Source organism: Sturnus vulgaris, chromosome 10 (genome assembly GCF_052056855.1).
Source record: "Sturnus vulgaris isolate bStuVul1 chromosome 10, bStuVul1.hap1, whole genome shotgun sequence".
In the NCBI taxonomy this organism is placed as follows: domain Eukaryota; kingdom Metazoa; phylum Chordata; class Aves; order Passeriformes; family Sturnidae; genus Sturnus; species Sturnus vulgaris.
Window position 1 is genome coordinate 10,915,238 of NC_142252.1, and position 24,757 is coordinate 10,939,994.

The 24,757-nt window shown below is 39.1% G+C and overlaps 2 protein-coding genes across 5 annotated transcripts in view; one reads left to right on the top strand and one right to left on the bottom strand.

The window, feature by feature from the left end:
• Positions 1 to 18,776, bottom strand: part of ATR (ATR checkpoint kinase) — a 39,201-nt gene extending 20,425 nt beyond the window's left edge. For both annotated transcript variants that reach the window (XM_014877919.2, XM_014877918.2), the window contains exons 1-23: positions 18,707 to 18,776; positions 18,033 to 18,124; positions 16,976 to 17,119; positions 15,539 to 16,428; positions 14,336 to 14,523; positions 12,929 to 13,123; positions 12,483 to 12,709; positions 11,550 to 11,702; positions 11,264 to 11,456; positions 10,427 to 10,686; positions 9,840 to 10,030; positions 9,639 to 9,739; positions 9,154 to 9,325; positions 8,329 to 8,496; positions 7,332 to 7,526; positions 6,801 to 6,986; positions 6,275 to 6,367; positions 4,725 to 4,855; positions 4,389 to 4,532; positions 3,443 to 3,536; positions 2,607 to 2,732; positions 960 to 1,166; positions 640 to 753 (exon numbers count right to left, since the gene is read on the bottom strand). In XM_014877919.2, the coding sequence (XP_014733405.2) occupies positions 640 to 753; positions 960 to 1,166; positions 2,607 to 2,732; positions 3,443 to 3,536; positions 4,389 to 4,532; positions 4,725 to 4,855; positions 6,275 to 6,367; positions 6,801 to 6,986; positions 7,332 to 7,526; positions 8,329 to 8,496; positions 9,154 to 9,325; positions 9,639 to 9,739; positions 9,840 to 10,030; positions 10,427 to 10,686; positions 11,264 to 11,456; positions 11,550 to 11,702; positions 12,483 to 12,709; positions 12,929 to 13,123; positions 14,336 to 14,523; positions 15,539 to 16,428; positions 16,976 to 17,119; positions 18,033 to 18,124; positions 18,707 to 18,765 (4,323 nt within the window). In that variant the 5' untranslated portion in view covers positions 18,766 to 18,776. The remainder of the gene's footprint in view (positions 1 to 639; positions 754 to 959; positions 1,167 to 2,606; positions 2,733 to 3,442; positions 3,537 to 4,388; positions 4,533 to 4,724; positions 4,856 to 6,274; positions 6,368 to 6,800; positions 6,987 to 7,331; positions 7,527 to 8,328; positions 8,497 to 9,153; positions 9,326 to 9,638; positions 9,740 to 9,839; positions 10,031 to 10,426; positions 10,687 to 11,263; positions 11,457 to 11,549; positions 11,703 to 12,482; positions 12,710 to 12,928; positions 13,124 to 14,335; positions 14,524 to 15,538; positions 16,429 to 16,975; positions 17,120 to 18,032; positions 18,125 to 18,706) is intronic.
• Positions 18,777 to 19,473: 697 nt separating this feature from the next.
• The window catches only part of PLS1 (plastin 1), a 39,851-nt gene continuing 34,567 nt past the window's right edge, over positions 19,474 to 24,757 (top strand). Inside the window, exon 1 of one of the 3 annotated variants that reach the window (XM_088170779.1) lies at positions 19,474 to 19,523. The gene's annotated coding sequence lies outside the window, so the exon portion shown is untranslated. Of the gene's footprint in view, positions 19,558 to 24,757 lie in introns of all 3 variants that reach the window. The other 2 variants (XM_088170781.1, XM_014877922.2) reach the window with 2 other exon arrangements.

A 24,757-nucleotide genomic window follows, 5' to 3' on the forward strand; every position in this document is an offset into this window, starting at 1 on the left:
AGTTGATGCTTGAAGACCACATAATTTTGTATTCTTCACATATGCCAATAAACCAAGACTAGAATTTAGTCTGATTCCTCCACGTGCAGGAAGTGCATAATCTTGTGCAAATGCTAATAAAATACATAGGGCTACCTATTTTCTCCTGGACTAAAGAACTTTCACAAAGATATTAAACGTCAAAACCAGCAAGAATTAAAAAGAAACCAAAAACCCCCCATCTGCTAAATAAAACCAGCACAAAAGACTAGAGCCTGAAAATAAGGGTAGGTTCCCTTTCAGTTGCTTCTTAAAAGTGTAAAACCATCTTAGGAAAACTGCTTTTCATTTCTGCCTGTGCAACCTGAACTAATTTTAAACCACTCTCAGGATTACTCCTTAATCCCTATGTATGGACTGCTAGTTACCTCTAAAACATCAGACGTCTCCTAAAATATTGTGACACAAAAGCAAAGTTCTATCTTATTTGAGAACTATCCAGAATACTAAGTGTACTTTCTAATTTAAACCTGTTACAGGATGAAGTTACTAATACTTAAACATATACTTCAAAATGAAAATTTGTATTGCATAGTTTTAAATTCAATGTTACAGAAAATAATATGTGAAATAAAAGTAGCATCTAACCACGTATCTTACCTGAATTGCATATGCTGCAGAATCCTGAGCATGAACATTGTCAGCATAAGCAAGGAAAGCTCTGGTCAGTTCCATTAACAATCCATAGGCAAAATTTGGATCTTCCACTCCGGCCTTAATCACAAACAGAAGGCCAGTTTTACTAAAACAGAGTAACAGCTGTATCTTTAAATAATCACTTGGAAGTATCACTCCAAACTGTTTTAGGTGAGACAGCAAGTCCAGGTCTTCAAAGGGTCTAAAGATAAGAGGTCCCCTCCTTCCAAAGACTTTTAGAAGACCCGTAATGCTAAACAAAACACTACTGCAATGCTTCTTACCACAAATGTGAAGTGCTTTCCTTGAGTTTCACTTGTTGAAAAATCAAGTCTGCCAGGATCTATGGCTCCCAGTTCACCTAAACATTCTCCACAGAGCAGTCGAGCTTGGGAATTTGCATCCTGGCAGCCGATGAGAAGCACTGTTACCAGCTGGGAGATGACTGGTTCCACGGTTTCACTGTCTGTGACATACTTGATCAATTCTTCCTAGGAGGATGAATAATAAAGATGAGTTATTCTACAACCGTATTTGTAAATAATCTCGGAAATCTTCAACCTGAAACTCACTTCCGATTTCATTTAGCCATGACTTCAGGTTGTAACTACAGTCCAATTCCACTGATCTGCTTCTCACCCTAGGAAGGACTAAACAAATGCATGAGGGATTTGGGCCTCAGTTAATAATGCTGTCAGGGCCAATACTGTATTTCATTATCATGCACCTCTCTACTAACTTCATTTTCTTTCTTTGTCTTACCAAGTACCTCTTTTCTATATTATCTTTTCCATTTATTTATCCCTCTTCTTATGTGTCTTATTTCCTCCCAATTTCTCTCATGCAACTGTTGTCATACCTTCTGGGTCTGCTGCCATTTCTATTCTTTATATTTGCTACTTGTTGGACATTTCTTTACTCTCAAGTCCTAAAAAGCCCAGGGTTTCAAGTCCTTTGATCAATGCCCATCATTTTAATTAGGTGTCCTTTTTTTGTTGTTGTTTTGGCACAGCTTTTATTCCTCAGTTTCACATTTAGTCCAAATACAGAAAAAAATCAAGATGTTTGTCATTGTTATGCTTAAGGAAAACTGAAACCACAGCCAACATAACAGAGCAAATAGTTGCACAAGCTGTGGAACTAATTAAGTTTGATTTGCCTCAATTATTTTGCTAGACCTCAAACTCAACAAGACATGGGAGGACTTTGCTGATCTGAGCTGCAAGAATTACTGGCTGGCCGGGAGTACACACAATGACTGTTTGTTCTTTTAGCTGGACTTTTGTTTTTTAAGTTTCTGGCTAAAGAGTGTCCCACCATCTTATAAACACTAAGTGTACAAATTTATTACTTTTTCTAATGGGTCACATACACTCTTTGGGCTAATAACCACACAGAATTGCAAAGCAGTGTCTTTAGCTTGCACATGGCTATAAAATTTATTTGAATATGATCAATGGATTCAAATCTTTCAAGGTGGAAGACAAAGAAGGAAGAGGAAAAAAAAGGTGTGAGGTGGTCAAACACAATTAATTCTTTCATATATTACACACACACACACACACACACGCTTGCTTTTATGAATGAGGATTCTGATGCAAAACCATACATGCCCTAATCAGACAATAAGCCCACATAATAAATTGCTGAAATGGACTTCTTAGATACAGCTTTCCTCAGAGTTGGGGGAAAAACAAAGTACACTAGCCTTGCTGAATCAGCATCACAAAAATTGAAGGATTTGAAAGTCCACCTAACATGGAGGTGTCATGAAAAAGAATCCATTTTCCCCATTATATAAAACCAGCTTAGTGAACTGAGGAGAATAACCCAGTACAAGTGAACACCCTGTGACAATAATAAATTTTAGACTCCTGGTCCAGATGGTAATTTGATTTATTTTTAGTTCTGCTGAAGGAGGTTTTCTATACCTGGTTTCTATACAATGTTTCTTTCAGGCTGGTAAGTGCATGAATGCGAACATCCACATTCTCGTGCTGAATGGCTCTCATAGACAGCTGCAGGGCTGTCTGCAAGTCTGTGCTTTTGGAGGATTCCTGGACAAGACAGAAGAAGTTCAAGTTAAGTGTAACAGGAACATGACTGAACAGCATCTCAAAGAACACAAGAAAGAACACATAGAAACAACTGCCTTTTTGCCCACATTCTCACCTATATCCATATACCATTGTCTTCTTGCCTATTTTAAAAAATGTTGTAATCAAAAAGGTGCTGTATTTTACTTCTGGGTAAATATAATGATGGTGTAAACAATTATAAAATTCGAAGAAAATGCTTGGTTTAAAGTCTGTCTAAAATCAAATCAATTTCTACTTTTGTAGCATCACTCCCACAAAATACTTCCCATCTACTATCTACTTCCCATCTATCATCTAATTATTCTGAGGGCAAGCAAATGAAATGGACCATAGAGTACTCCTAAAAAGTGACCAACTTTGCTCCCTGTAAAGAGAATATGCTGATAGCTGAAACTGTTGACTTCTCATCTTATAATCTGTCACAAAAGAGATGAAAAGTCAGGGTTCAGGAGATGCTACAGAAACAAGAACGTTGAACATAAGTGTATTTCATTCCTAAACAAGAATCAGAACACGCTTCAAACTATGCCTGTGATACACAAAACCAATTCTGTGGTAGAGGCAGATAAATATATTTCCACTTAACAATACACTTGACATGTTTTCCTCAGTTGTCATGAATTCATTTGATGCAATAAAGTCAAGCAAATAAATAAAAGAAGCTTTACCTTTCTGTATTCCTGAAGGACAACCTGAACTTCTTTTAATTCAGGAAGGTCAGGTAGAAAATATATTTCATGTAGAAAGTCTCGTACGACATCCCTAATAGTTATCAAAAAAATATTGCAAAGAATATGGAAAACATTAGTTGAATCAGAAAAATCTTAAAAACCCATCAAAACAAAGCAATGAAGAAATCTCTTTCAATATTGCTACTACAGCCTTCTACAAGAGCCTTATTATTTCTATTACTACCTTTTATTGTGAAAGTGTTGCTATGATACAATGAAAGAAAAATGAAAACCCAACAAAACTAATCAAGATATTAAGTATCAACATTCCTAAAAAACCCTTTTAAGCTACAAAATATAAGATGAAAAAGAATTATGACTCAATCTTATCTTTAAAAAGGTTGTCATGATAATTAAAACTATTTTGTATTAAACTTTGAATTTATTTTCAGTTGGCATGACCATTTGAAGGGAATGTATGAAACCTTACTAAATATAATCTGTGCACTTCATAATACCTCTAATTATTGAGGAAAACAAAGAACTAATTTCCTCCCCATTTCCAATTCAGTACACTTTTCTTTAGCTTAAAGCAAATGTTAGCAATCATCAGTATTTGTAGAGGGAAGTAATTTTCCCTATCAGCACAACAAACACACCAAGGAAAACCTGGCAGGGTTCAGTGTCTGAATAGGTTGTAACTCAGACATAGCATCACATATATTTATAAAGACAATATAAAAACCCCTTTTCAGATGAGGCTATCACTTGTTACATTTCAAGATCTCAACACAATTTAGAGAAGGGGAATTTTATAGAACAAACAACTATTCAGGAGATAAAGAAGTTTTCTCATCTCAGTGCTGAATGACTCCAATTTAGGGTTATCCCCATTCCTGTCACAGGATTTAAACCATACAACTGAAAATATTTAGTGCAGTACCTGTTCTCCACTATAAGGAAGTGGAATATTGCTGTGGTTTCCTTGGGTTGGATATGTATGAGGGGCAATAACACCACTATCACATGGCTGAGCAAGGAGCCAAGATAGGAATGGTCCAGACTGCGAACAAAGCAATCCCAGGCTCTAAACAAGAAAAGGCAACAAACAATATAATCAATGATTTTTCTCTGCAGGAAATATTTCAAGTGAGTTATGAGAAGCACTTTAAGCTATTTCAGCACTGTAGTTTAGATTACTGTCCAGAACAAAACCACACAGTATATGAAAGGACAGAAATAGCAGGGACATCGCTGTTTGGGTACACCATCAGTTCACCTGCAGCACAGTTCTGGGAAGTCATCCTTGTATCTCAGGGCTGTTCTCAGCGTGGTCATCATCTTCACTCTGACTGAACTGACGTGTTTGGGACCCATGAGTGTCATTAAAGATCTCAGGCTGTTTAAAGCCTAGACAGATGAAAGTAATGTTAGTGTATTAGATACTCAGGAAAACATGTAGGAGTCGTATCTTCATTTTTTGCAGATTAAAATCAGGCTACTCTTGCTTCAGAAATCATACTCTAAGACATCACAATTAGTTTGATATCTTAATAAAGAATTTGAGTTTAGGAAAAAGAGAAGGGTGAAAGGGAATCTCTAATGACAAGATTGTAACAAAACCCTAGATTACTTAGGCTGTTGACAGATCGATGGGGGAAGAACTGTGGACACGAAAGGAGTTAATGATAATAAATGTCTATTATAAGACATGATAACTATTATCCCAACCTGAAAAGAGAAGGCTTAGGAAATACAGAGAAAATAAACAAGCTTGCATTTAAAAGAAAAAGCAAACCAAGAAACCCCCAAAACAGTTGACATACAACTGCTCACAGACGTGACTGGCAAGCATTAGGGAACAGGCAATAGCTCAGTTGTCAATGAAAGACAAAAGAGAAATACTGAAATGCAGGAGACATTTCAGTCACAGTAACATTACACCAAATAAGGCAGCAAAGTGTCCAACATGACAGATCAGTAACACAGGAATAAACCTGAGCTTCAGAAAAGGTCATGCAAAGGGAAACTCACCAAGAACAAAAAACAGAAGAAAAGATAGAAACAATAGCAGGTGCAGCAAAAGAAATGCTATACAAATTAAGAAATTCAGAAAGCATGAAGAAAGGGGGCTATGAAAATGAGATCATTTTAACATGAATATCTGAAAAGCAAAAAAAACACCAGAGAAAATGCAGTCTATCAATGCCAAGGTTATGTACATTCTAGCATTGAAAACTTCCTGCAGAAATTATCTACACTCCCTCTGTGAGGAGGCTAAAAGGTCAGTCTTGTGGTCAGAAGCACTGCCTCAGCAGAATTTTCACTGTCTCTAGCAGTGAGCTCTCATTTCTCTAAATGCTCTCCACTGCAAAGCTTAAAGAAGCTGTTTTATGAGAACCAAAACTAATGAAGTTCAGTTTCTCTTGGATTTCCATATTTTATCTTTACCTTTACCCTTTGGTGTCCTTATATAACCCTATGCAGTAATTCTAGTTTTCTCTCATATTCCCTCAACCTCCAAATGGTGTTTCACACACTAAAAATACACTTGGATTTCTCTCCTATAATTCCTGGGTGACTGAGTCGTGGCATACACCATGTCTGACTGAAATATGTAATATGCTATCTGACCATTAAAGAAATCAAGAACTTTTGAGCTTACACAGAAGTCCTACCCACAGTGAGACCATCAGTTTTAAAGAATCATTTTGGGACCCTACTATTTTTGAGACTTCCATGACAGTTGCATGACACACAAGTAAGTCTGGAATATTAAAACAATCCTTGCTTATTTTTGTTTTAATATTCAAAATTAAGTTTACACACCATTTTTTTATCCTCAATGCCAACACTGGAGCTCAGTAACTGCATGTTAAAAAAAGCCAAGATACCAAGCAATTTCGGTTGCAGATAATCGGCCTGTGGAGAGGGAAAAAAAAGTTAAAACCCAAAATAATCTTACAATTAACACATTCCAAAGCCTAAGAAAAACAGATACGAAACTCTAATTCTGAAATGCATATGAGAAGAATCCCAAATACATAGCTACTTCAGAAATACTAGTGTTATTGACAGACATCCCTATTAGGTTGTGGGTTTTGCTGTTTTGCAGGATGTTAGGATTTACATGTGTGCTGTTGGTTTGTTCAGGCACTTTTTGTTTTGATTTGGTTTTATGCATAATTGGTATGGATCTCTCTGTTACAGAAACATTTAATAGGAAATGTCAGCTTTTCTTCCACTTTTTGCCTGAAATAAGTGATGTTCAGAGAATGGCAAACTGCCTTCACTCTCACAATGACCAAAAAGAAATTACTGAAAAAACGGAGCATGACTGTTTGGATGTCCTTACCATTTGTTCTGGTGAGGTTATTTCCCTAGGCCCCTGGTAGGGATCATCCTGAGAGGAAAATGAAGCCAATATGGACAAACCATTGAAGACTTGCTGGTAGTGCTCCCCGATCCGCAGCAATAATTCATTATGCAAGCCCTGGTAGTCCTGTCTCAGCAAGCTGCCCAGCTCTATCTCAGTCTCATTCTACAATCAAACACAAAGTCTTCATTTAATCACAATGTAATTAGCACATTGAGAGACAGGAGGCATTGGGCTCTGGTTGTTTTGTTATAGAAATCAAAGAGAAAGCTTTCAAACAACTCAATGTTAGACAAACCAAGCTTTTAGAATTTTCTAAGTTCATAAAATATCTTAGAAACATTCCTCAGAGCCAATGGAAGTGATTATAAATAATAAGAACAAAACTTCTGCATATGCAATTTCTCAGCCTCTGCTTTGCAATACCTTAATGTAAATAAAGCAGAAAGCTCACTATGCATCAACTGTTGCTCCTAATCCGCAGGTGTATCAGAGCAAATGCCAATTTACCTTGAGGTAATGCAGTGCTCGCTCAAGCTCATCCTTGGTGCAGGAACAGACCAAATGAGAGAAGATGTATTTGAAGTTATTGATTAAAATCTCTCTTCGGCTCACGTTCAATTGCTTTGCTATGGTTCTGATAAGTGTGGAGGCTGCAGGACTGGCCTTGGCTGCAAGGTCGGGAAGCAAAACTTGCAGAGTCCGCTGGTAAATTAAGAACTACAGTTAATGGGAAAAACAAGCAAACAAACCTTCCAAAACCCCAGGGTTAGACTTAGTTCCATTTGTGTCAGTACCACAACACACGTGTCTGGTCATAATTATGACCATAGGTATGAACTGAAAAAAAACTTTAATAAGATGAAAATACCTATTAAAAATGCAGATAGAACTAATTACTTCAGGAGCTGCTTCATCTAATCCATATTAAGCAACATGCAAACAAAATTAAGCTAGCATTTTTTGTGTCAATCCAGATTCTCCACAAAAGGAAATCTTAAAAAAAACCCAAAAGAAACCAAAAAGCCAACATGCCCACACACAATACTCACCCAGCCTATGATTCAGCTAGAACACTGCTGACTTAACAGTTTAGCACTTCCCATCTACCAACAAGCAAAACACAAGCATGATTCTGACGCTGCTTAGGATTCCAGTAAAACAGATATCTAACCAGATCAAAAAGATCTGTATCCACAGAATGGTGGCTTTCTTCTTTTGAAGTAAGAAAGCTGACACCATGCAAAAATCACACCTTATAAAGGATGCCTGCAAGTGCACTAAGTCATTAATATAGATATACTTAATGAGCATTCTAAACTTCAGCTCCTTATCCATCATATTTGAATTGGCTACTACTTGGCACTGTAGCCATCCCTCTAACTCCTTGATAAATCTGTTTCTCTGCATTTCCACTCTCAGTTGCAGCATTCCCAAAAGAAAGTGTGGATTAAAATTGAAATTCACGAGTGCAAACACAAAATTTCCAAAGGACTGACCAACTTACTGAGAGAAAGCGATTTAGATCTGGAAAATCAAACACACTGGCAATCTCAGATAACATGTCCAGCGCCATTTCTCTCTGGTGAGCAGCTGTTTCTTTCTGCAGCTCATTGCCCTGGCATGGAGCACTCAACACCACCATCTGGCTGGAGTGCAGGGATTCCACTAGAAACTAAGCACAAAGAAATAGGTATTTAGTACTATTTTCCCTTTGCTCACTCCCTAAAACTAAACACAAAAGTTTCACTGCTCTTTCTATGCATCTGGTTTTCTCTCTTTATTGCACATAAAACTATGATTATTACTCTGCAACAGAACTAGATTATCATCTACTTAGCAATTACATTCGGTTTTGCAACCCTGGGCTCAAATATTGCACTATTAAAAAATATTCAAAATTTTAAAAGTCTGCTTTTGTCAATTTTCTTTAAAGATAATTTTTTGTCGCTAAGTAATGGATATAAAAAAACACCTAAATCAATCATGACAGACTTATGCCTGTGAAATAATGACTTCAATTCCAATTTTAAACCATAGTGTCTTGCAGTAATAGTACTACAGAATGTAAGAGCCTCTATTTCAGAATGAAGCATCTAGGGAATAAAACAGAGAAGCAACACTATTGAGGGGAGATCACAACAAAGTCAAAGATTCCCCATTCCTTCCTGAATGTTTGTAGGTTTTTTCCTTAAAATAATTTCTTTCTTGTCTTACGAGATTTCACCATGAGCGATACTGCAATTTTTGACCTTGACTTCCATTTTCAAAATTCCATTTTCACACAAAGAACCCAAAATCATGCACTTTCTAAACCACACACTCTTTTTACCTGACAGATTGGCTTCTTGTACTGACTGAAAAAAGCCTGGAGTTTTACAGCCTTGGCTGCTGCCAGGGCCCGGATTTCTGTGTACGCTGCTCCGGCCACCGAAGGTGACTTGGACAACAAACAGTGCAACAAATGCAAGAGGGCAAATGGTACCAATTCTCCTTTGGATGCCCTTACAAAGTAGCAGAAAAAAAAGGATTAAAAAGGAGAACTGAATTGTTGTATTAATAAAATGACTTAAGGACATGCAATCGCCATCATGCAAAATGAGTAATGGTTGCATTTGCATGCTTATCTGTACTTCCTGTGACAGGGCAGAAGAAAACGTGGAATGTTCCACAGGAATCAACAGCTCTGTACAGATGCAATGGACTCGGGGAAAGGATGACTTCAAACCAAGTAATTTAATCTTATACTTAAAGAAGGGGCACTTTGTATCACAAACTGACACAACTTGGCAATTTTCAAGATACTATCAAAAATACCTTCCAATATCTCCTGTTGTGAGAATCAAGGTATCTTTTAGCTCATTATTTCTTGATATTTTGGCATTTGTGTAGGCTTCTTTCATCCTTGAAACAAACAGCTGGTACACAGGAAAACAAAAACAAACTAATGTTAGTTTGACACTAGTGAAAAAGACATATTAAGTTAGGAACAAAACCCAAAAATAAACATGAATTCACCTCTTTTATGAATCCTTCTTCAGAGTCTAAGGATTCCAGTATGTTCTTTATGCAGTTACTGAAAGCCACTCGTACAGCTTTGTCTGGATCTTCCATTAGATTTAATAAAGACCCAACAAGAGTCTTCACACTGGACTCATCAGTATTAAAATCCAGGTGTTTGCAAAGATGAGGTATATTTTCTATAAATGCTGGGTGGCATAATTGGAGGAGGAAAGAAAAAGGTATTTTTAACACTTTTACAAAACCTACTTAAGTGCCCAAAAGAGTGATGCAAACAAACCATAAAGCACACTTTATTTTTTAACCAAAGGAATAAGTAGTTATAAGATATTTAAAATTCAGATTTTACCAAGTATTACAGTTTTAGATATAGCCATAGACCAAATTTAAGCCAAAAAGTAGTTTAAAAAGAATATCACTGACAACATTAAATACCAGCAGTGATATCAACTGAAATACACTTCAAACATCAATAAAACTATTAAAAACCCAGCACAGATAAAAAGAATGGGGAAAGGTACAGGAATAGTGACCTCATACGTCAGATGGAAGCGTAAAATGCTACTAAAGGTAAAACCACTTACCTAGCTTTACTGAACGGGGTGCTTTGCTCTCAAGGAGAATGAGAAAGGGCTTGAGAACACAGGCTTGTACAGATGAGGTTTTGCTATGAGCAGAAGCCACAGTAAGGCTGCTACACAAAATATCATGAGTAAGATCCTTAATAGCAGAGTCTGCTAAGGAAGGTCGTACATGGAATGGACCAGAAAGACAACAAGATAACTTCCCAACTATAGCAGCACAAGCCTCCTTGACTAGTTCAGACTCATCTTTGATTTGATTTCTGAAATGGAAAGAAAAATGAAATAGTTTTAATAGATCATTTACATAGAAATTTTTCTACATTGTCTGAGTTCTCTAACTATTATCAGGACAGCTTAAGGATCTGTCTCACTAAATCATCTTTGTCCTTTTCAGATCACTCTCATGTTCTGTTAAATGTCTGAAGTAGCACTGGGCATGGTGAAGCTGGCATGCTGTAAAGTAGAAACTAAAGACTAAAACAAAAGGTCAGAAGACACCAAGACATATAAAAAAGGCAGAGAAGCTGCAAAGATTTTAAAAGACATATGGACAAATACAACATGGATTTCACTGGCAAAGATATCTCCTTTCCCCTCCCTAATTTAAATTGGGGTCTTCAGCTAGCAAAGGAACTTGTATACTGACATGGTAAGGGAACACTGTTCTGCCACACAGACATCATCACGTACACATATCTTGCTGATATCTGATGATTTCTGATATTAAGATCTAGCAAATTTCATATGAAATAAACATTATTTTTGTGCTTATACCCCATTTATTATTTTCCCACTTTTCTTCTTGCACAAAGACAGAAAAGCTGCATTGATACATACAATAGAGCTCTGGGAATCACACTGCCAGCCTGCACAGGATGAAGCAGGAGAGAGAATCCTTTAACACAAGTAGCCCGAATTATTTCATGGTGACTTTGTAATGCCCAATGATAAACTGATTTTCTCCAATCCAGATGAATATTTTTTGGGAAGAGAGACAGAAGGAACACACACTGTGACTGAGTTTGGGGCGCTAAAGAGAAAAAACAAAGCAAATAATTACTCGATTTAAACTTTTAATACCATCCAAAGTGGAACTAGGCTTTATATACTTTAACATACTTACAGAAACTCTGTGCAGTTTTTTGACTCAAAACTAGAGGACCAAACCCCCAAACAGATGGCTTAAAAGAACAATCATCAGGATGGCTGTAAATCCAGGGCAGAGACAGCAATCCACATAAGTCATCAAGAACCTGATCACTCAGTGGGATTTTCACTAGGGAAAAAAAACCAGCAAAACAACAACAAAAATATCCTTTTTCACTCCATAGAGTTTATAAAAGATGTTATGTTCTTAATTTGCTACAAAATATTACTTTTTCTATCAATAAAGATTAGTAAGTTGATATCCTATTTTTAGGCATGTAATAGTAAATCATATAGTGCTAAATCAGACTAACCTAAAAATCTCATTAAACTGATGACAGAATGTAACACATGAACAGCAGAATGAAGGTAACTTTGGTATCCCTGGATTTGTGCAAAGACTTTCAGGTGGACTTGAGGGTGTCCAGTAAATTGAACCCACAGAAACATTTTAGTCTTGGTAACTGAGTCTGTCCTCCATCCTAATAGTTACTTTTAAAAAAAACATGGAAATATTCATTATTTTTGGTACCACACATGCCATGTTTGCTGAAGCTGGTCACAAGCTTTGAAATCGTTGAGTGGAACAAAGATAGCAAAGTATGCTGCCTCTGTGTGTCTTTAAAAGAAAACTGCTGAAGTTTGCTCTCTTTTTATGTATTTTTACTATCCCCATGTATTCTCTTGATCAGATAAAAATCAATAAAAGTACAGACAAAAAAAGTAAATGATGTTCAAAAAGGAATGCAAATGAAGGCCTCAAAACAGAAAACAATGTGCTTTTTGAAATCTTTTTTGTAAAAGAGCTAGCACAAGATTCATAATTTCAGTACCTCTACCAAAACAGACTTAATACAGTCAGATGAATTCCTAATTTACAAAATACAAGACATCTTAAAGGGTTCCTTACCTTGTGCATATAGCAAAGCATCAAATATTTTTACTATTCTGTCAATCACTTGCTCTAGATTAACCATCTGTGTAGTAGCCTCTAACAGGTTTCTGCAGACTTTCACTACTCTTGTGGTAAAATCAGAGGAAATCCACTTGAACTGTATATTCACCATTGAATCTGAGGAGCTTGGAGTATTCTTACACACATCAGAGTTACATGGATGAGACACTCCGTGCTCTTTACTGTTAAAACAGAAATCACATCAATGCAACAAATGCACACACAACATTAAATATTAACTGCTTGTAAGCCAAGTTACTATGAAAATGTACTTCTTCAAAACATACAGAACCCATCCAATATCGATCCTGATACACACACAAGCATTAAAGTAATTACACAAATCATAACACGAGTTACAAGAAATTCTTGGTCCCACGGTTTCCTCTTTGTACCTTTACCTGGTGGCATCTGTTGGGGAAGAACAATGAACTACACACAGAGCAGCCAATCGCAGAATTACAGCAATCCCTTCCACAGTCTGAAGGACATCCCCTGGCAAAACTTCTTCCTCAAGGAGAGATATTAAGGATGCAGCTTTCTTAGTGATGGCATTCCACAGAGCACTCTTCAGTTTCATGTTTACAGGGCTAAGTCTGCAATTTGACCATATTAATTATTTTCCAATACATACGTCATTTCAGAAAAGTATATAAATAATCACAGCAAAACCAGAGCTCATGCCTATTTGATATAGGATTAGGAAAGCTGCAAAGAAGCTTTAGCTTAAATGTGTTCTTTTGAAGGAAAAGATCCTAACTTTGAATTTTAGAATGGCTCAGATCAGACTTATCTGAAAGGCTATAAACATATAATTCTATGGTCCTTGGAAAGTCTTGGTAACCTGGTAATAAAAAGGCAAATGTTACACCCATCTTTGAGAAAGGAAAAGAAAGAGAATCAAAGGAACTATACACCTATCAGCCTAATCTCACTCTCTAGGAAGATTATGGAAAAAGTCTTCCTTGAACTCATTTCTACCTGCATGAGGGACAAGAAGGTCACAGGAAACAGCCAGCATTTATTTATGACAGGCAAATCATGCACTCGATTCCTTTTTACAATGAGACAAGCAGCTCTGTGGAGAAAAGTGGGCTGCTTTTTCACAAGACTTCAGCTGTCTACAAAATTAAGCTGACCAGAACTTCATGAAGGTGTATGACAAGTCCTGCAACTGGCAAAAAAACCCCTGATGCAATAGAACAGACTGAGGGCTGACTATTTAACAAACAGCTTTGGAGAAAATGACCTGGCAGGTTTGTGGAAAAGTGGAATATTAGAGCAGTGCGACCTGGTTTCAAAGATGGTCAACTACAACCTGGGCTGTACTCAAAGAGTGAATGCTGATCACAAGCCCACACGTGGAGTACATCATGCTTGAGCCAATTTTGAGTTCCCAAAGGCAAGAAAGAGATCAGCTTCTGGCACAAGTCCAAGATGATCAGAGAGGACAGCACAAGCAGAGGCTGAGAGAACTCGTTTTGTTCATCTGAGCTCAACTTGACTTAACTAGACCTGCTTTAAGTTAATCCAGTGTAAAAGCAAAGCCACACAATTCTGTCACACTATGGATACTCTCAGCTTTGTTTTCAGTGTGAAAAAATGAAAATAATTTTCATTGAACACATTCAAAATGGTCTCAATAAAGTTTACCTTAAAAATCACCAGTAGATTTTGATCCCTCAAAATATAGATTTTTTTTCCCCCCAGAAGCTCTTTCAATCTGTTAAGAAGCTGCCTCAAGAAGCTGTCATTTATTATTCAATAGCCAAATTACTACAAAAGTAGTTATTAAGTAAATGTCATACATCAAAGGTGCAGGTGATTTCTTTGGTTGTTTTGTGGATAGGCTCAGTCGTTGTCTTTTCTCTGGAACTTCATCACTGCTGCTGCTCCACCCATCAGTATCTGAGCTCTCCAGTTGGTTCTGCTGAAGCTCCTCAAAGATTTCTTCTGTTTGTGTTTTTAACGCTGTATAAAGCGGACTCACCAGATACTGGGATGGACAAATAACAAAGGTATCATGATGCATGCTCTGCCTCACTGAAAGATGTGGTATTACTGCTTCTGACTTAAAATATTAAATTGCAAGATATCATGGTAAAAAAAGTTTATAAAAACTAAGGTTTTTATTCTGTTCAAAGAACTTAATTACAAGATGAAAGCTCGTATGAGCAATGAAATTTCTTGTGCTGTTACCAGAGAGGATGCAGCTAGTTCAGCTGTTTCCCAGTTCCTGCCACAATACCTTGCTACCAAAGTCATCACACAGACACACAGAGTTTAGCAAACAGGATACACAGATGAATGCATGGAATAGAGACGCTCAGCATATCAACAATTCATTATCAACACCTTGTTATGGTTTTTAACTAAAACAGGGTTTATACAGGTTGAGTATCAGGAAGTAATTTTTTATTAGGAGGGTGGTGACACATTGGCACAGGCTGCCCAGAGAGGTGGTGGATGCCCCATTCCTGCAAACACTCAAGGTCAGGTTGGGTGGGGCTCTGAACCCTGATCTAGTTGAAGCTATCCTTGCTCATTGCAGGGAGTTGGACTAAATAGCATTTAAAAGTCTCTGCCAACCTAAACTGCTGACTCTAATTTAAACTTTTCTGTCTACCTGTCCTTAACAAACATGACTAAGAGCATATAGTTGGAAAGTCAGTATCTCACACTACTGCACAGGCACACTGCTTGCAAAGCTACCCTCAAATGAGCATACTCTGGGCCTTACTCCCATCTTATACTATGATTATGAACAGACAGTTGTGCCTGCATAGCTTATGGACAGTTTAATACATCTGAAAAGCATAGGAATCCAGCTACATCTGACAGATTTAAGAACCCTAACCCGTACGAACACATGAAACAGTTGAGAAAAAAGGGAGTATCAACCTAAACACGCATATAAAAATAGCATTACCTAGATTTTCTTCTTTGCATAGGTATAGGTTTTTGTATATGATGTATTCACACAATAAATTCAGTTTTTAGAATAAACCTACCTCTTGTTCTTCCTGAGTTCCAAGCATATTCACAAAAAATCTACATATGGTACTGATACGGGCTTTTCTTATTTGTAAGGCAGATTCGTAGCCAGTTGGAACAAACTCCAGAAAATACTGGAGTATATGGCAAAAAGCAGTTTTCAGCTTTTCAGACTGAAGATATGTAAACACATCCCCTTCAAACAATGAGCAGAGCTTCTCTAGCAGCATATTCAAGTAGACAGGTTCAATATTTTTGTAAGAATCTGCTTCAAAAGGCAGCAATGTCCTCACCAACAGTAAAAGTGGCTCTCCAAAGAGTTCTGATTCCTCAGTATCCATTTCAAGTGCTGACTGTAGAATTTCAAAAAAGACTGTGAAGAAAACACTGGCCAGCTGTTCTGGAGGTCCTCCTAAATGAATTAACTTCACCACAAAATTCATTGCCAAAGTTTTAACTTTTGGACTGCCATACTCTAACAGGGAACAGCCTATCCCCCAGAGAATAATATCTTGTCTGACAAAAAACATATCTGCAACAATATTTGTCAGAATAGATATTAATACAACTTCCAAATATTCTATATTTGGCATACCCATCAGCTGTAATGGTGCTAATCTTAAATATCCCACATTGTCACTTATATTGCTGGAAAATCTCTTTACAGTCACTGGCCAGACCAGTCCATCTCCCCAGAGATGCTTCTGCACATCTCTTTCATGCAAGATGATTAAGTCTTGAAAAAGCTGTAGCAAGTCTTTAGTTAGTGCTTCAAAAATGGAGCCACTCTTCATTTTAAACAGAAAAAATAAAGAGCAGATGACATCACAAATGTTCTTGTGCAATGTGTTGCAGTTTGGAGCTGCAGCAATACGAAGAAGCCTTGTTATGATCCAGTTACTAAATTCTAGGACAATAAAAGAAAATCTTTATTATTAGGAAAAAAACTAAAATCTCCAATTGAGCACCTCCCTAAAAGCAGATTGCTTATCATTAAAACAAAACTCCTTGAGGTAAATGTATGTAGGCTCAGTGAACAGAATCTTCACTGGGACATTTATTCATTGAAAAAGAGGAAAAGAGGGGGCAGAACATGGGAGTTGGGAATGGAAGACACACATTTTACACTGGTATTTCCAGACATTTTCCTCTGTCAAAAAAACACCCTCAGGCAATAAGTATATGTGCAGCATATCTCATCAACACTATATAATAATATGTCTATGCAGTGGTAATGAATAATGTCAAAATCTGTCCTGAGAATTTTCCATTATCACAAGTGCTACTCCATTCACAATATTCAAGGTTTATCATCATATTCACTTATAAATTTATAATGATGAATTTACATATCTGCCTTTTCCCCCTTTATATTTGTTTGGATGATCCCACTGTCTGCAAATTTAAATCATGAAAATGCCAAGCTTCAAAATATACATTTTCAATAAACTCACCAATGCAACTGCATTCAGTTTCCTCCTGATTTCCATCCACATTTACAAACATAAGTGGGGAAGACTTCATGATATGTTGAATAAAATCAAGCAACATCACAGAACTTAGCTGTGAATCTGATTTCTTAATCAGTTCCAAGGCAACTTTAAAAAAGAAGACAATATTTGAATCAGCATTGCAATAAACCACTTCAAAATTTTTGTTCACACTTTATGAAAAAGATTTTTTAAAATATATATATAAAATACTATGATAAGGTGTTAAAACTTCCAAATTATTTATTTGGAGTATATTTTTTTAATCCATTAAGATAATTTCATGCATATTGTAAACCCTCTATGTGACTCCAAACTGTATGAAGAAAAGTATAAATTACTCATTAAATATTATTAACCCCAGATTCATTAATATTCAGTTGAAATGCTATCAGTGTGTTGAGTGAAGAACAGCAAACACTTAACATTTCTCCAGGTTTACAGTCTTGATAGAGAAACAATGCTGAGAATTGTTTCAAACCTTCAGAATATATAAGGTTTTAAATGGTAAATTCAGCTTACTGAAGCAGAAAGTTTATCAAAGCACTGAACATATCTAATGCTGCTCCATTGAAACAGGTGTCTGAATCATATCAGATTTATCCAGATCCCCCAGGGATCCCATCCAGTCTTAGTCAGTACAAGAAAGAAACTGGGATTCAGACAATACTTCAATTCTGAAAGACACATGTGAATATTAAGAATTGCAAGCTATGTCACTCGTGAACAGTGACATTACATGACACTCCTGCTTTTCAATGTTGTGAGCATTTGTATTCATACAACCTGCACTGCATTCACTCCCTCCTTCTTTGGGGTGTGTGTGTGTGTATGGTTGACTTGCATAGGGAACTTCACATCCTAGCAGAAAATACTTAATCCTGGACTTTATTAAAAGTCTTAAATGGTATCGTATTCAACTAGCACTTACTTAAAATGAGAGTTTTAACTTTTATTTTTGGCAGAAATTACTTAAAAGTTTAGAGCAAACAATTTTAGATGATAGAAACGTAATGCTTACCAACATCTACATCTGTAAGAATTCTGTCAATGAACTGGCAGAGTATTTGTCTTGGTTTCTGCACAACTGTGTTGTATTCCTCTGGACTAGCACTAAAATTAAAAGAATGATATTTTGATGTTACCAATTTTAAAGTACGAGATAATTATTTTAAGTCTATCTCAACAAGTTAGAGCTTTTGGGCGGGGGGGGGCCTTGTTCTGTTTTTTTTCATTTTCTTGTTTTAGTGACCGGCCTGTCCCTCAGCAGTCAGATCTTGTAGGGTGACATCTTCAACATAACTGTACCTCCATGTCAGCTCGTTGCCTACTGCAAAACAAAGCTACAGTGCTCGTGCTGCCATTAAAACTCCAGAGCCCGGCATGTTCCAGCTCGTGTGGCTCTCGGTGAGCGCTCACAGCACACACACCAGCAGCCCCGGGCCGCAGGTGCTCCGAGGCCACCAGACCGCTCCCATCACGATCTGCCAGAGCCACCCAGGAGGGACAGAGGGACAGATCCCGGCAGGTGGAGGGAGAAGGGACCGGCTGAGGTGAAGGCGCGGGCCCGGCCGCAGGTCACCTCGCACATCTCCTTCTCCCCTTGCCCGCCACACATGCTGGGAGCGCTTCCCCCGGCGCAGCACAGCCCCCGCACACACACGCCCTGCACGGCGGCCGCCGGGCCCGTCCTACCCGGCGAGTTCCCGCAGCGCGGGGATCATGGAAGCCATGCCCAGGCCCTGCTCCGCCATGGTTCCGCTTTGAATCGGGCGGCGCGGCGCGGGGCGGGCACGGCGGGACGGCGGCCGGCAGGGCCCAAACCTCCTCCCCCGGAGCTGCTCCGCTTTAACCGCTTCGTTCCTGCACACGGAGCGGCCCCGGCGGCTCCGGGTCGGTCCCTGATGGCTCCCGCGGGCTCCTCGCCGCCCTAAGCGGGGCTCTGCTGCTCGGAGCGCTGCACAAACACGTAACACCCGGTGGGAGCCGAGCGCACCCCGCCGAGCATCGGCCGGTCCGGCAGCAGCACTGAGCGACCGCCCGGCCCCGGCGGGAACCTGGCGGAGTACGGACGGGGGTTCCAGGGGATGGGTGAAAGGAAGCGTCACAGTATTGAGAGTGGCAAAGGAGGGAGCGTCCACTCTGGGAGAGGCGCCAAGGAGGAAACTTCGGTGCATCTCCCTCCCCGCCAGCCGCCTCCCCGGGCTGGCGGTGACAGCACTCCCCGCGCAGGTAGGGCGCACCTGGGTGTCAGGTGTGAGCCAGCCCCGCCGGCCGCTGACACCGACCCCGAGCGCCCGCCCCCGCCCCCGCCATCGCCCCGCCCGCCGGGCCGGCCCCGCGGCAGCAGGTGGCGGCGGGAGCCGGCGGGGCGCTGGCACTGCGGGACGCGGCCGCGGGGCAGGTGGGCAGCGAGCGGGGGCCGCTTCTCCGGTGCTGCCGTGCGCCGTGACCGGCGGGAGCGGGGCTGGGCTGGGGGCGAGCGGAGCCGGCAAGAGGGCGCATTCGGCAGGTGAGCGGCTCGGCAATCCTCCACACAGGTAGCGGTGAGCAGCGTGTCTAAGATACAGTTTTTCTTTTTGTTGTCATTATTACTTTCTGAGCGCATGTTGCTTTATGTTATATTTCCTTTGCGGAACGCTTCCATGTGTAGAGTACGGGAGGTGTCGATGAGAGCCCCGAAGGGACGCGAGCCGGGCGGTGCCGGCGCTGAGCCTGGGGCGTGTAGCCCCACCTGGGCAGCGAGTCCCGAGCGTTCAGAGAAAAACGGATAAAACAAGGGGTTGTGGGCGGTGTGAACCGCAGAGAGAGTACGCGAGGGGACACTGAACTCGGAGCTTTGTTTTTGAAAGAGCTCCGGCTCTTTCTCCTTTTGTTTATGAACTTCGCTTAGCATTGTTTTGGGGTTGAAATAAAATCCTCTCGGAGGATAATTCTGTTGCCTGTTTCCACTGTGCTAGGGCTGTGTTGCTTGCATGTAAAATAGCCCACGTGTGTTTCAATTACTTGAACCATTTCAGATGAGTGATTTAGGGAACCTATTGTTAATATTTCATTCAGAGATGGTTATTTTTGTCCTGCAAAATACATCCTTGTCATTTCAATAAAATTCTGCTGGCGTTTTAAAGGCTGGTGATTTGGCAAGGACCTAAAATACTTCAAGAAACTTTACAAAATGTAACTGGATTTTTTCTTAGTTTGTTTTTCAGCATATATTGCAATGTTTTCTGCCAGCTGTCTTTATAAAATGTTAGTCTTTCTAGAGATAAACCACGAACCATGTAGCTATATATGGTTTGGTAAGTAGAACTTTAATGGTTCAGGAAGACCAAGTACATCTGTGGTTTGTTATCAGTGTTATTTTGAGCACAAAATTTTCTACACCATTGATCTGTTATTGTGAAAACAATATTCTGATTGTAAATTTCCAAGACTGAAATGACAATCACACTAAGGAAGGTGTAAACTGTACTGCTTGCCAATTTGATGTAGAAGTCAAACTCCCATGTCATCCCTGATGAATGCAAGAGAGAGGAGGATACTGTTGGTATATTAGGAAGTCCAAGAAGACTCTATTATCCTAAGAAATAGGCTAAATTTACTGAATCATAGGGTGATTGGTTTTGCTGATAAAGCATAGGTGTGGCACATAAAGTGCTGAATTATAAAAAGTGCTTTTGCATGGAAGTCTCCGGAGTCGACAGTGAGATCATATTAATATAGGTATTGTAGACATGCTTTCATTTGTCACAGGTAGAATGCTACATAAATTTGTGGTGCAGCTTCTGTGAGCATTTACTGAGCATTTAATTCGGGCTTTTTTCTTATTTGGAATAAACACTTGTAACAATTCGGTAGAGAGATCTCCTGCTCCCCATTCTTCACAGGGAATTTTACTTCCTAGTTGCAAAGCCCCGTCTACTGACTTCTCATCGTACCATCAAATTTCCCCAGCTACCATGGTGTCAGACGACTGCACACGAGAGTGCCTGTAACAACTTCATTGGGCTGTGACGATGTAAGAAGTCTCACTCACACAACCAAGTGTTTTATAGACCCTCCAGGGAAACAGCACCTGAAACACCTCGTTCCACTTCTTGCTTTTCTTAAGCACAGGATAAGCATCTCCTTGTTTCTTTCTCATCTCCTTATGTTGCACTTTTATGTCTCCTGGCCCCCAGGAGGAGAATCAGGCTATTATCATGTATTTGAAGAGAGTGACTATCTTGCTAATGAAGATAGTGTGTGCGCCTGGAGACCTTTCTCTGCTTTCTCTTCCAATGCAGTTGATTCATATTGGTGAAAGGAATCTTAGATGAGCAGAGCCCAGCTTGCAGAACTTGGGACAGGGGAAGAAATTAATGCAGACAGGTACAACCAAGTGTCAGATTCAGTGTATACAGCACCACCAAGATTTCTGCCAAAGCTGCTGTTACTTTTTAAACTTTTTTGTTTCTGCTCTCTTCCCTACTTGAGCAGTCCCGTCACTGTATAGTTGCATGATTCTTCTACATTCAGGCTCCTCGCTTTCTTGGCTTTCATTGTTTCTTTACCACATGCCTCTGACCAATGTAGGTCATTGTACTTATGACACTGAGGGACTTTGCATTGGAACAGCAGGTCTGAGAGCACAAGAGCAAGTTAATTGTACTTTTATTCCCTCTGTTGTTTAATTCTGAGGCATAATAACTGTTCTTGGGGCTCATGTACTCTGTGGGTGTCTGTGAGCTGTTCCCCAGGAGGTTACCATGACTGCAGTTCAATCTCAGCTGTCCTGCGGGCAGACCAAAGGAGTGCATGTTAGTGCTCGTGTGTGTTCCTTGGTGCCTCCAGGAACTGTGAGCTGTGACCTTACAGGCTGATAGCGGTGGTGAGGGGAAATGCAGCTGGGATGGTGCACGGGGGTCCTGTGAGCTGGACTAAGTAGTTTCACTCAGTATCAGGGTGTACTTCTGGCTCCTCATCTGCAGGGCTGCTGTAACAGCCGAGCTGTGAGTGCTCGAAGCTCCATTTCCCTGTGCAGCCTTACAAGTGCCTGACCTTTGGACACAGGGCACTGCTCCTGTGCACTGCAAGAATGTGGATTTCAGCACCCATGGCTCCTATCTCTGCCTCTGTTGCTTAGTCAACTGGGCTGGAATGAAGTGGCACAGGTTAAAATTATGTGTCACCCTGAATATTAGTCTGATGATTAAACAAAAAAGTGAAAAATGGAAACAGTAAATGGTGGTAAGGACAACAGGCAAGCCAGAAACCTGAAAGCAGATTATGTACATCCAACTAAGCAAAAACTAACAGGTACAAGAGGGGAAAAAAGTGGGAAAAGAAAACATATGACACTAAAATATATTTGACTTCTAAATGTAATCTTGGTAGGAAAAGGGTTATCAACCCATTTTCAGGCCTCTCTTGGCATATGTTTCCTTAATAATAATAGTCACTAGGGGGAAAAAAAAAGCTGGATCCAGTATTTCCCACTTTCATTCAATTAGTGTATTCATCCTTTCATCTCGTTAATAATCAGTGCTATAATAGACTGATTAAAAACATTGACATGTAGAAAAGCTGAAATATTAAGTCATATGTTATCAGCAAGAATGTATTTATTTGAATGCCATTTCAATAGTTTGTTTCTGTAGAAGATTCAGGACCTAGCTGTTTCTTTCAAACCAGGTGTTCTCTGATAGGTTTTCTTTTCTGGAATTTTTATAGTTTGGAATGTTTTTTGTCTTGCTGATTTTTCAGGCTCTTCTTCTAACTCCACATCTCCCCTTCTCTCATTGTGTTTGCACATGTCCTACTGCTTCTCTTTGCACTAATTTACTACCTCATGACTAAGGGAAATGAAATTCTTTCTTTCATAGCTTAAAGGTAAGGCAATGCAAGGTAGTATGAAGATATAATTTTCTATTGAGCTGAATATTTTACTTCTGCAATGTTTATAGTCCTTCCAAGCTTGATTTATAGACTCAACATATGTTTAATTGAAGCTGGTAAGGATTTCTTCCTCACTTTCCAGATAATATGACATACTCAATGTGAAAAAACTGAATATAAAGATATATTTCATTTTACTTATCAGCCACTTAATTGTGGCTGAATATTAATTGTATGGCACAGAATATTTTTCACATGCCAAATTAGAAAATATTAGAGCACATAAATTTAGATTTTATCCATTTCTTTTTTATAAAAAGAGAGTTATTCCAATCATATCAATAATTCCCTCTTTTTTAAAAGTTAGTTGTTACTTGCTTAGAGTTGCATATAGAGGTAACTACTTCACTAGTGCAAGACCAATTGGACAAATTATTCTAAAAGCTGGTATATTGTTCATCTTGATCATTGACATTTATAAATCTTTGCTCTCTCAACAGGAGATTTCATTATTCTGCTATTACCAGAGATTAAAAAAATAAGTAAAACTAATAATTTGTACACTCCTTAAAATTTCCAGAATCTTTGACCATTCTGCTTGAAACTCAAACCTCCCAACTGGCTTCTTTACCATGGGCAAAGTGGTTTGGTCACCTCCTTCCAAAGCTGCTCCTAAGAGAAGCTTGGCAGGAAGACAAGACTTGGTTTTTGTCATGCCAGAGCAAATCCCCACTTCTGGCACTCTTGCTGTGTTTGTTTTTATAAGGTGGCTTGCACTCTGAAATGGCAGCCCTTGTGCTGTGTGAAAGACAGCTACTGGGGCAGCCACACTGGGCTTTTTAGTGAACTTCTGTCTGATAGACTGACTGCCTTGGGGAAAGTAGAAATTATGAAATTATCTATAATAATAGAAGCACATATTTTTGTTGCATTCTAAAATTTCTTTATGCTTTCCTTCTGAATTTTTTTGGCGTGGTAAAGACTCTGGAACAGACTCTTCTGCCATATAGTTTATTCTTTAAGTTGCCATTTTGTTTTTTACTAAGTAAATTAAGATCTAGGCATTTAAACTCAATAGAATGAATCCATATCAGCCCTCTCCAATGAAAGAAGCATTTGTTGGATAAGTGATTGACTCGAGTCTGTGTGCTACCTAAGAAGTGCTTCATAAGATGTCACTTCAGTTGTGCTGCTTCCCACTGGGCTCCTCGCCCAGCAGGAGACAGACCAGCAATAGTGGGAAAGCTTGGGAAGGTAAGCACAGTATTGACTTGCTGAGTGACAGTAACAGCACAATAAATATTTGTGTCGTGTTTAGAATCTTAAAAACAGGGGTTTAAATATAGGGTATTGTTTAATGGTCAAGAGCATTAATTTTGGAGACTTAGAAATAGGAGTTATTTTTCATCATCACTGTGAAGTGACAGTAAACAATGTGAGAGAGTTACTGAGTTTTTGTGAAGGTCACGATGATTCCTTTGGTGTAGACTTGTAGCTACCTTAAAATCCAAAACATATCAGTTAAAATACTACGTGAAATAAAATACTTATTTTATATGATCTCCTCCAAAGACATTTTGTCCTTGTCAAAGAGCTGATTTACCAACAAACTGATTTATCTGTTGATCACAGTTGATCATCTTATCCTCGAGGAGTCACTTTTTGGCTATGTATTTCATTGGCCAAATATGTGAAAATCTGCTCTCAAAGTCTGAACAAGTGTTATGACTTAGGAGTGATGTAAGAAATATTCGTGTTTTGCTTTGAAAGTGTCACAGTTTGGAAAGGCTTTGGGCTGTAATTGGGCAGCTTTGGAATGCTGTAGCACATACTCCTGTGAGCAAACAATTTTCACTTTATTGTGAGACA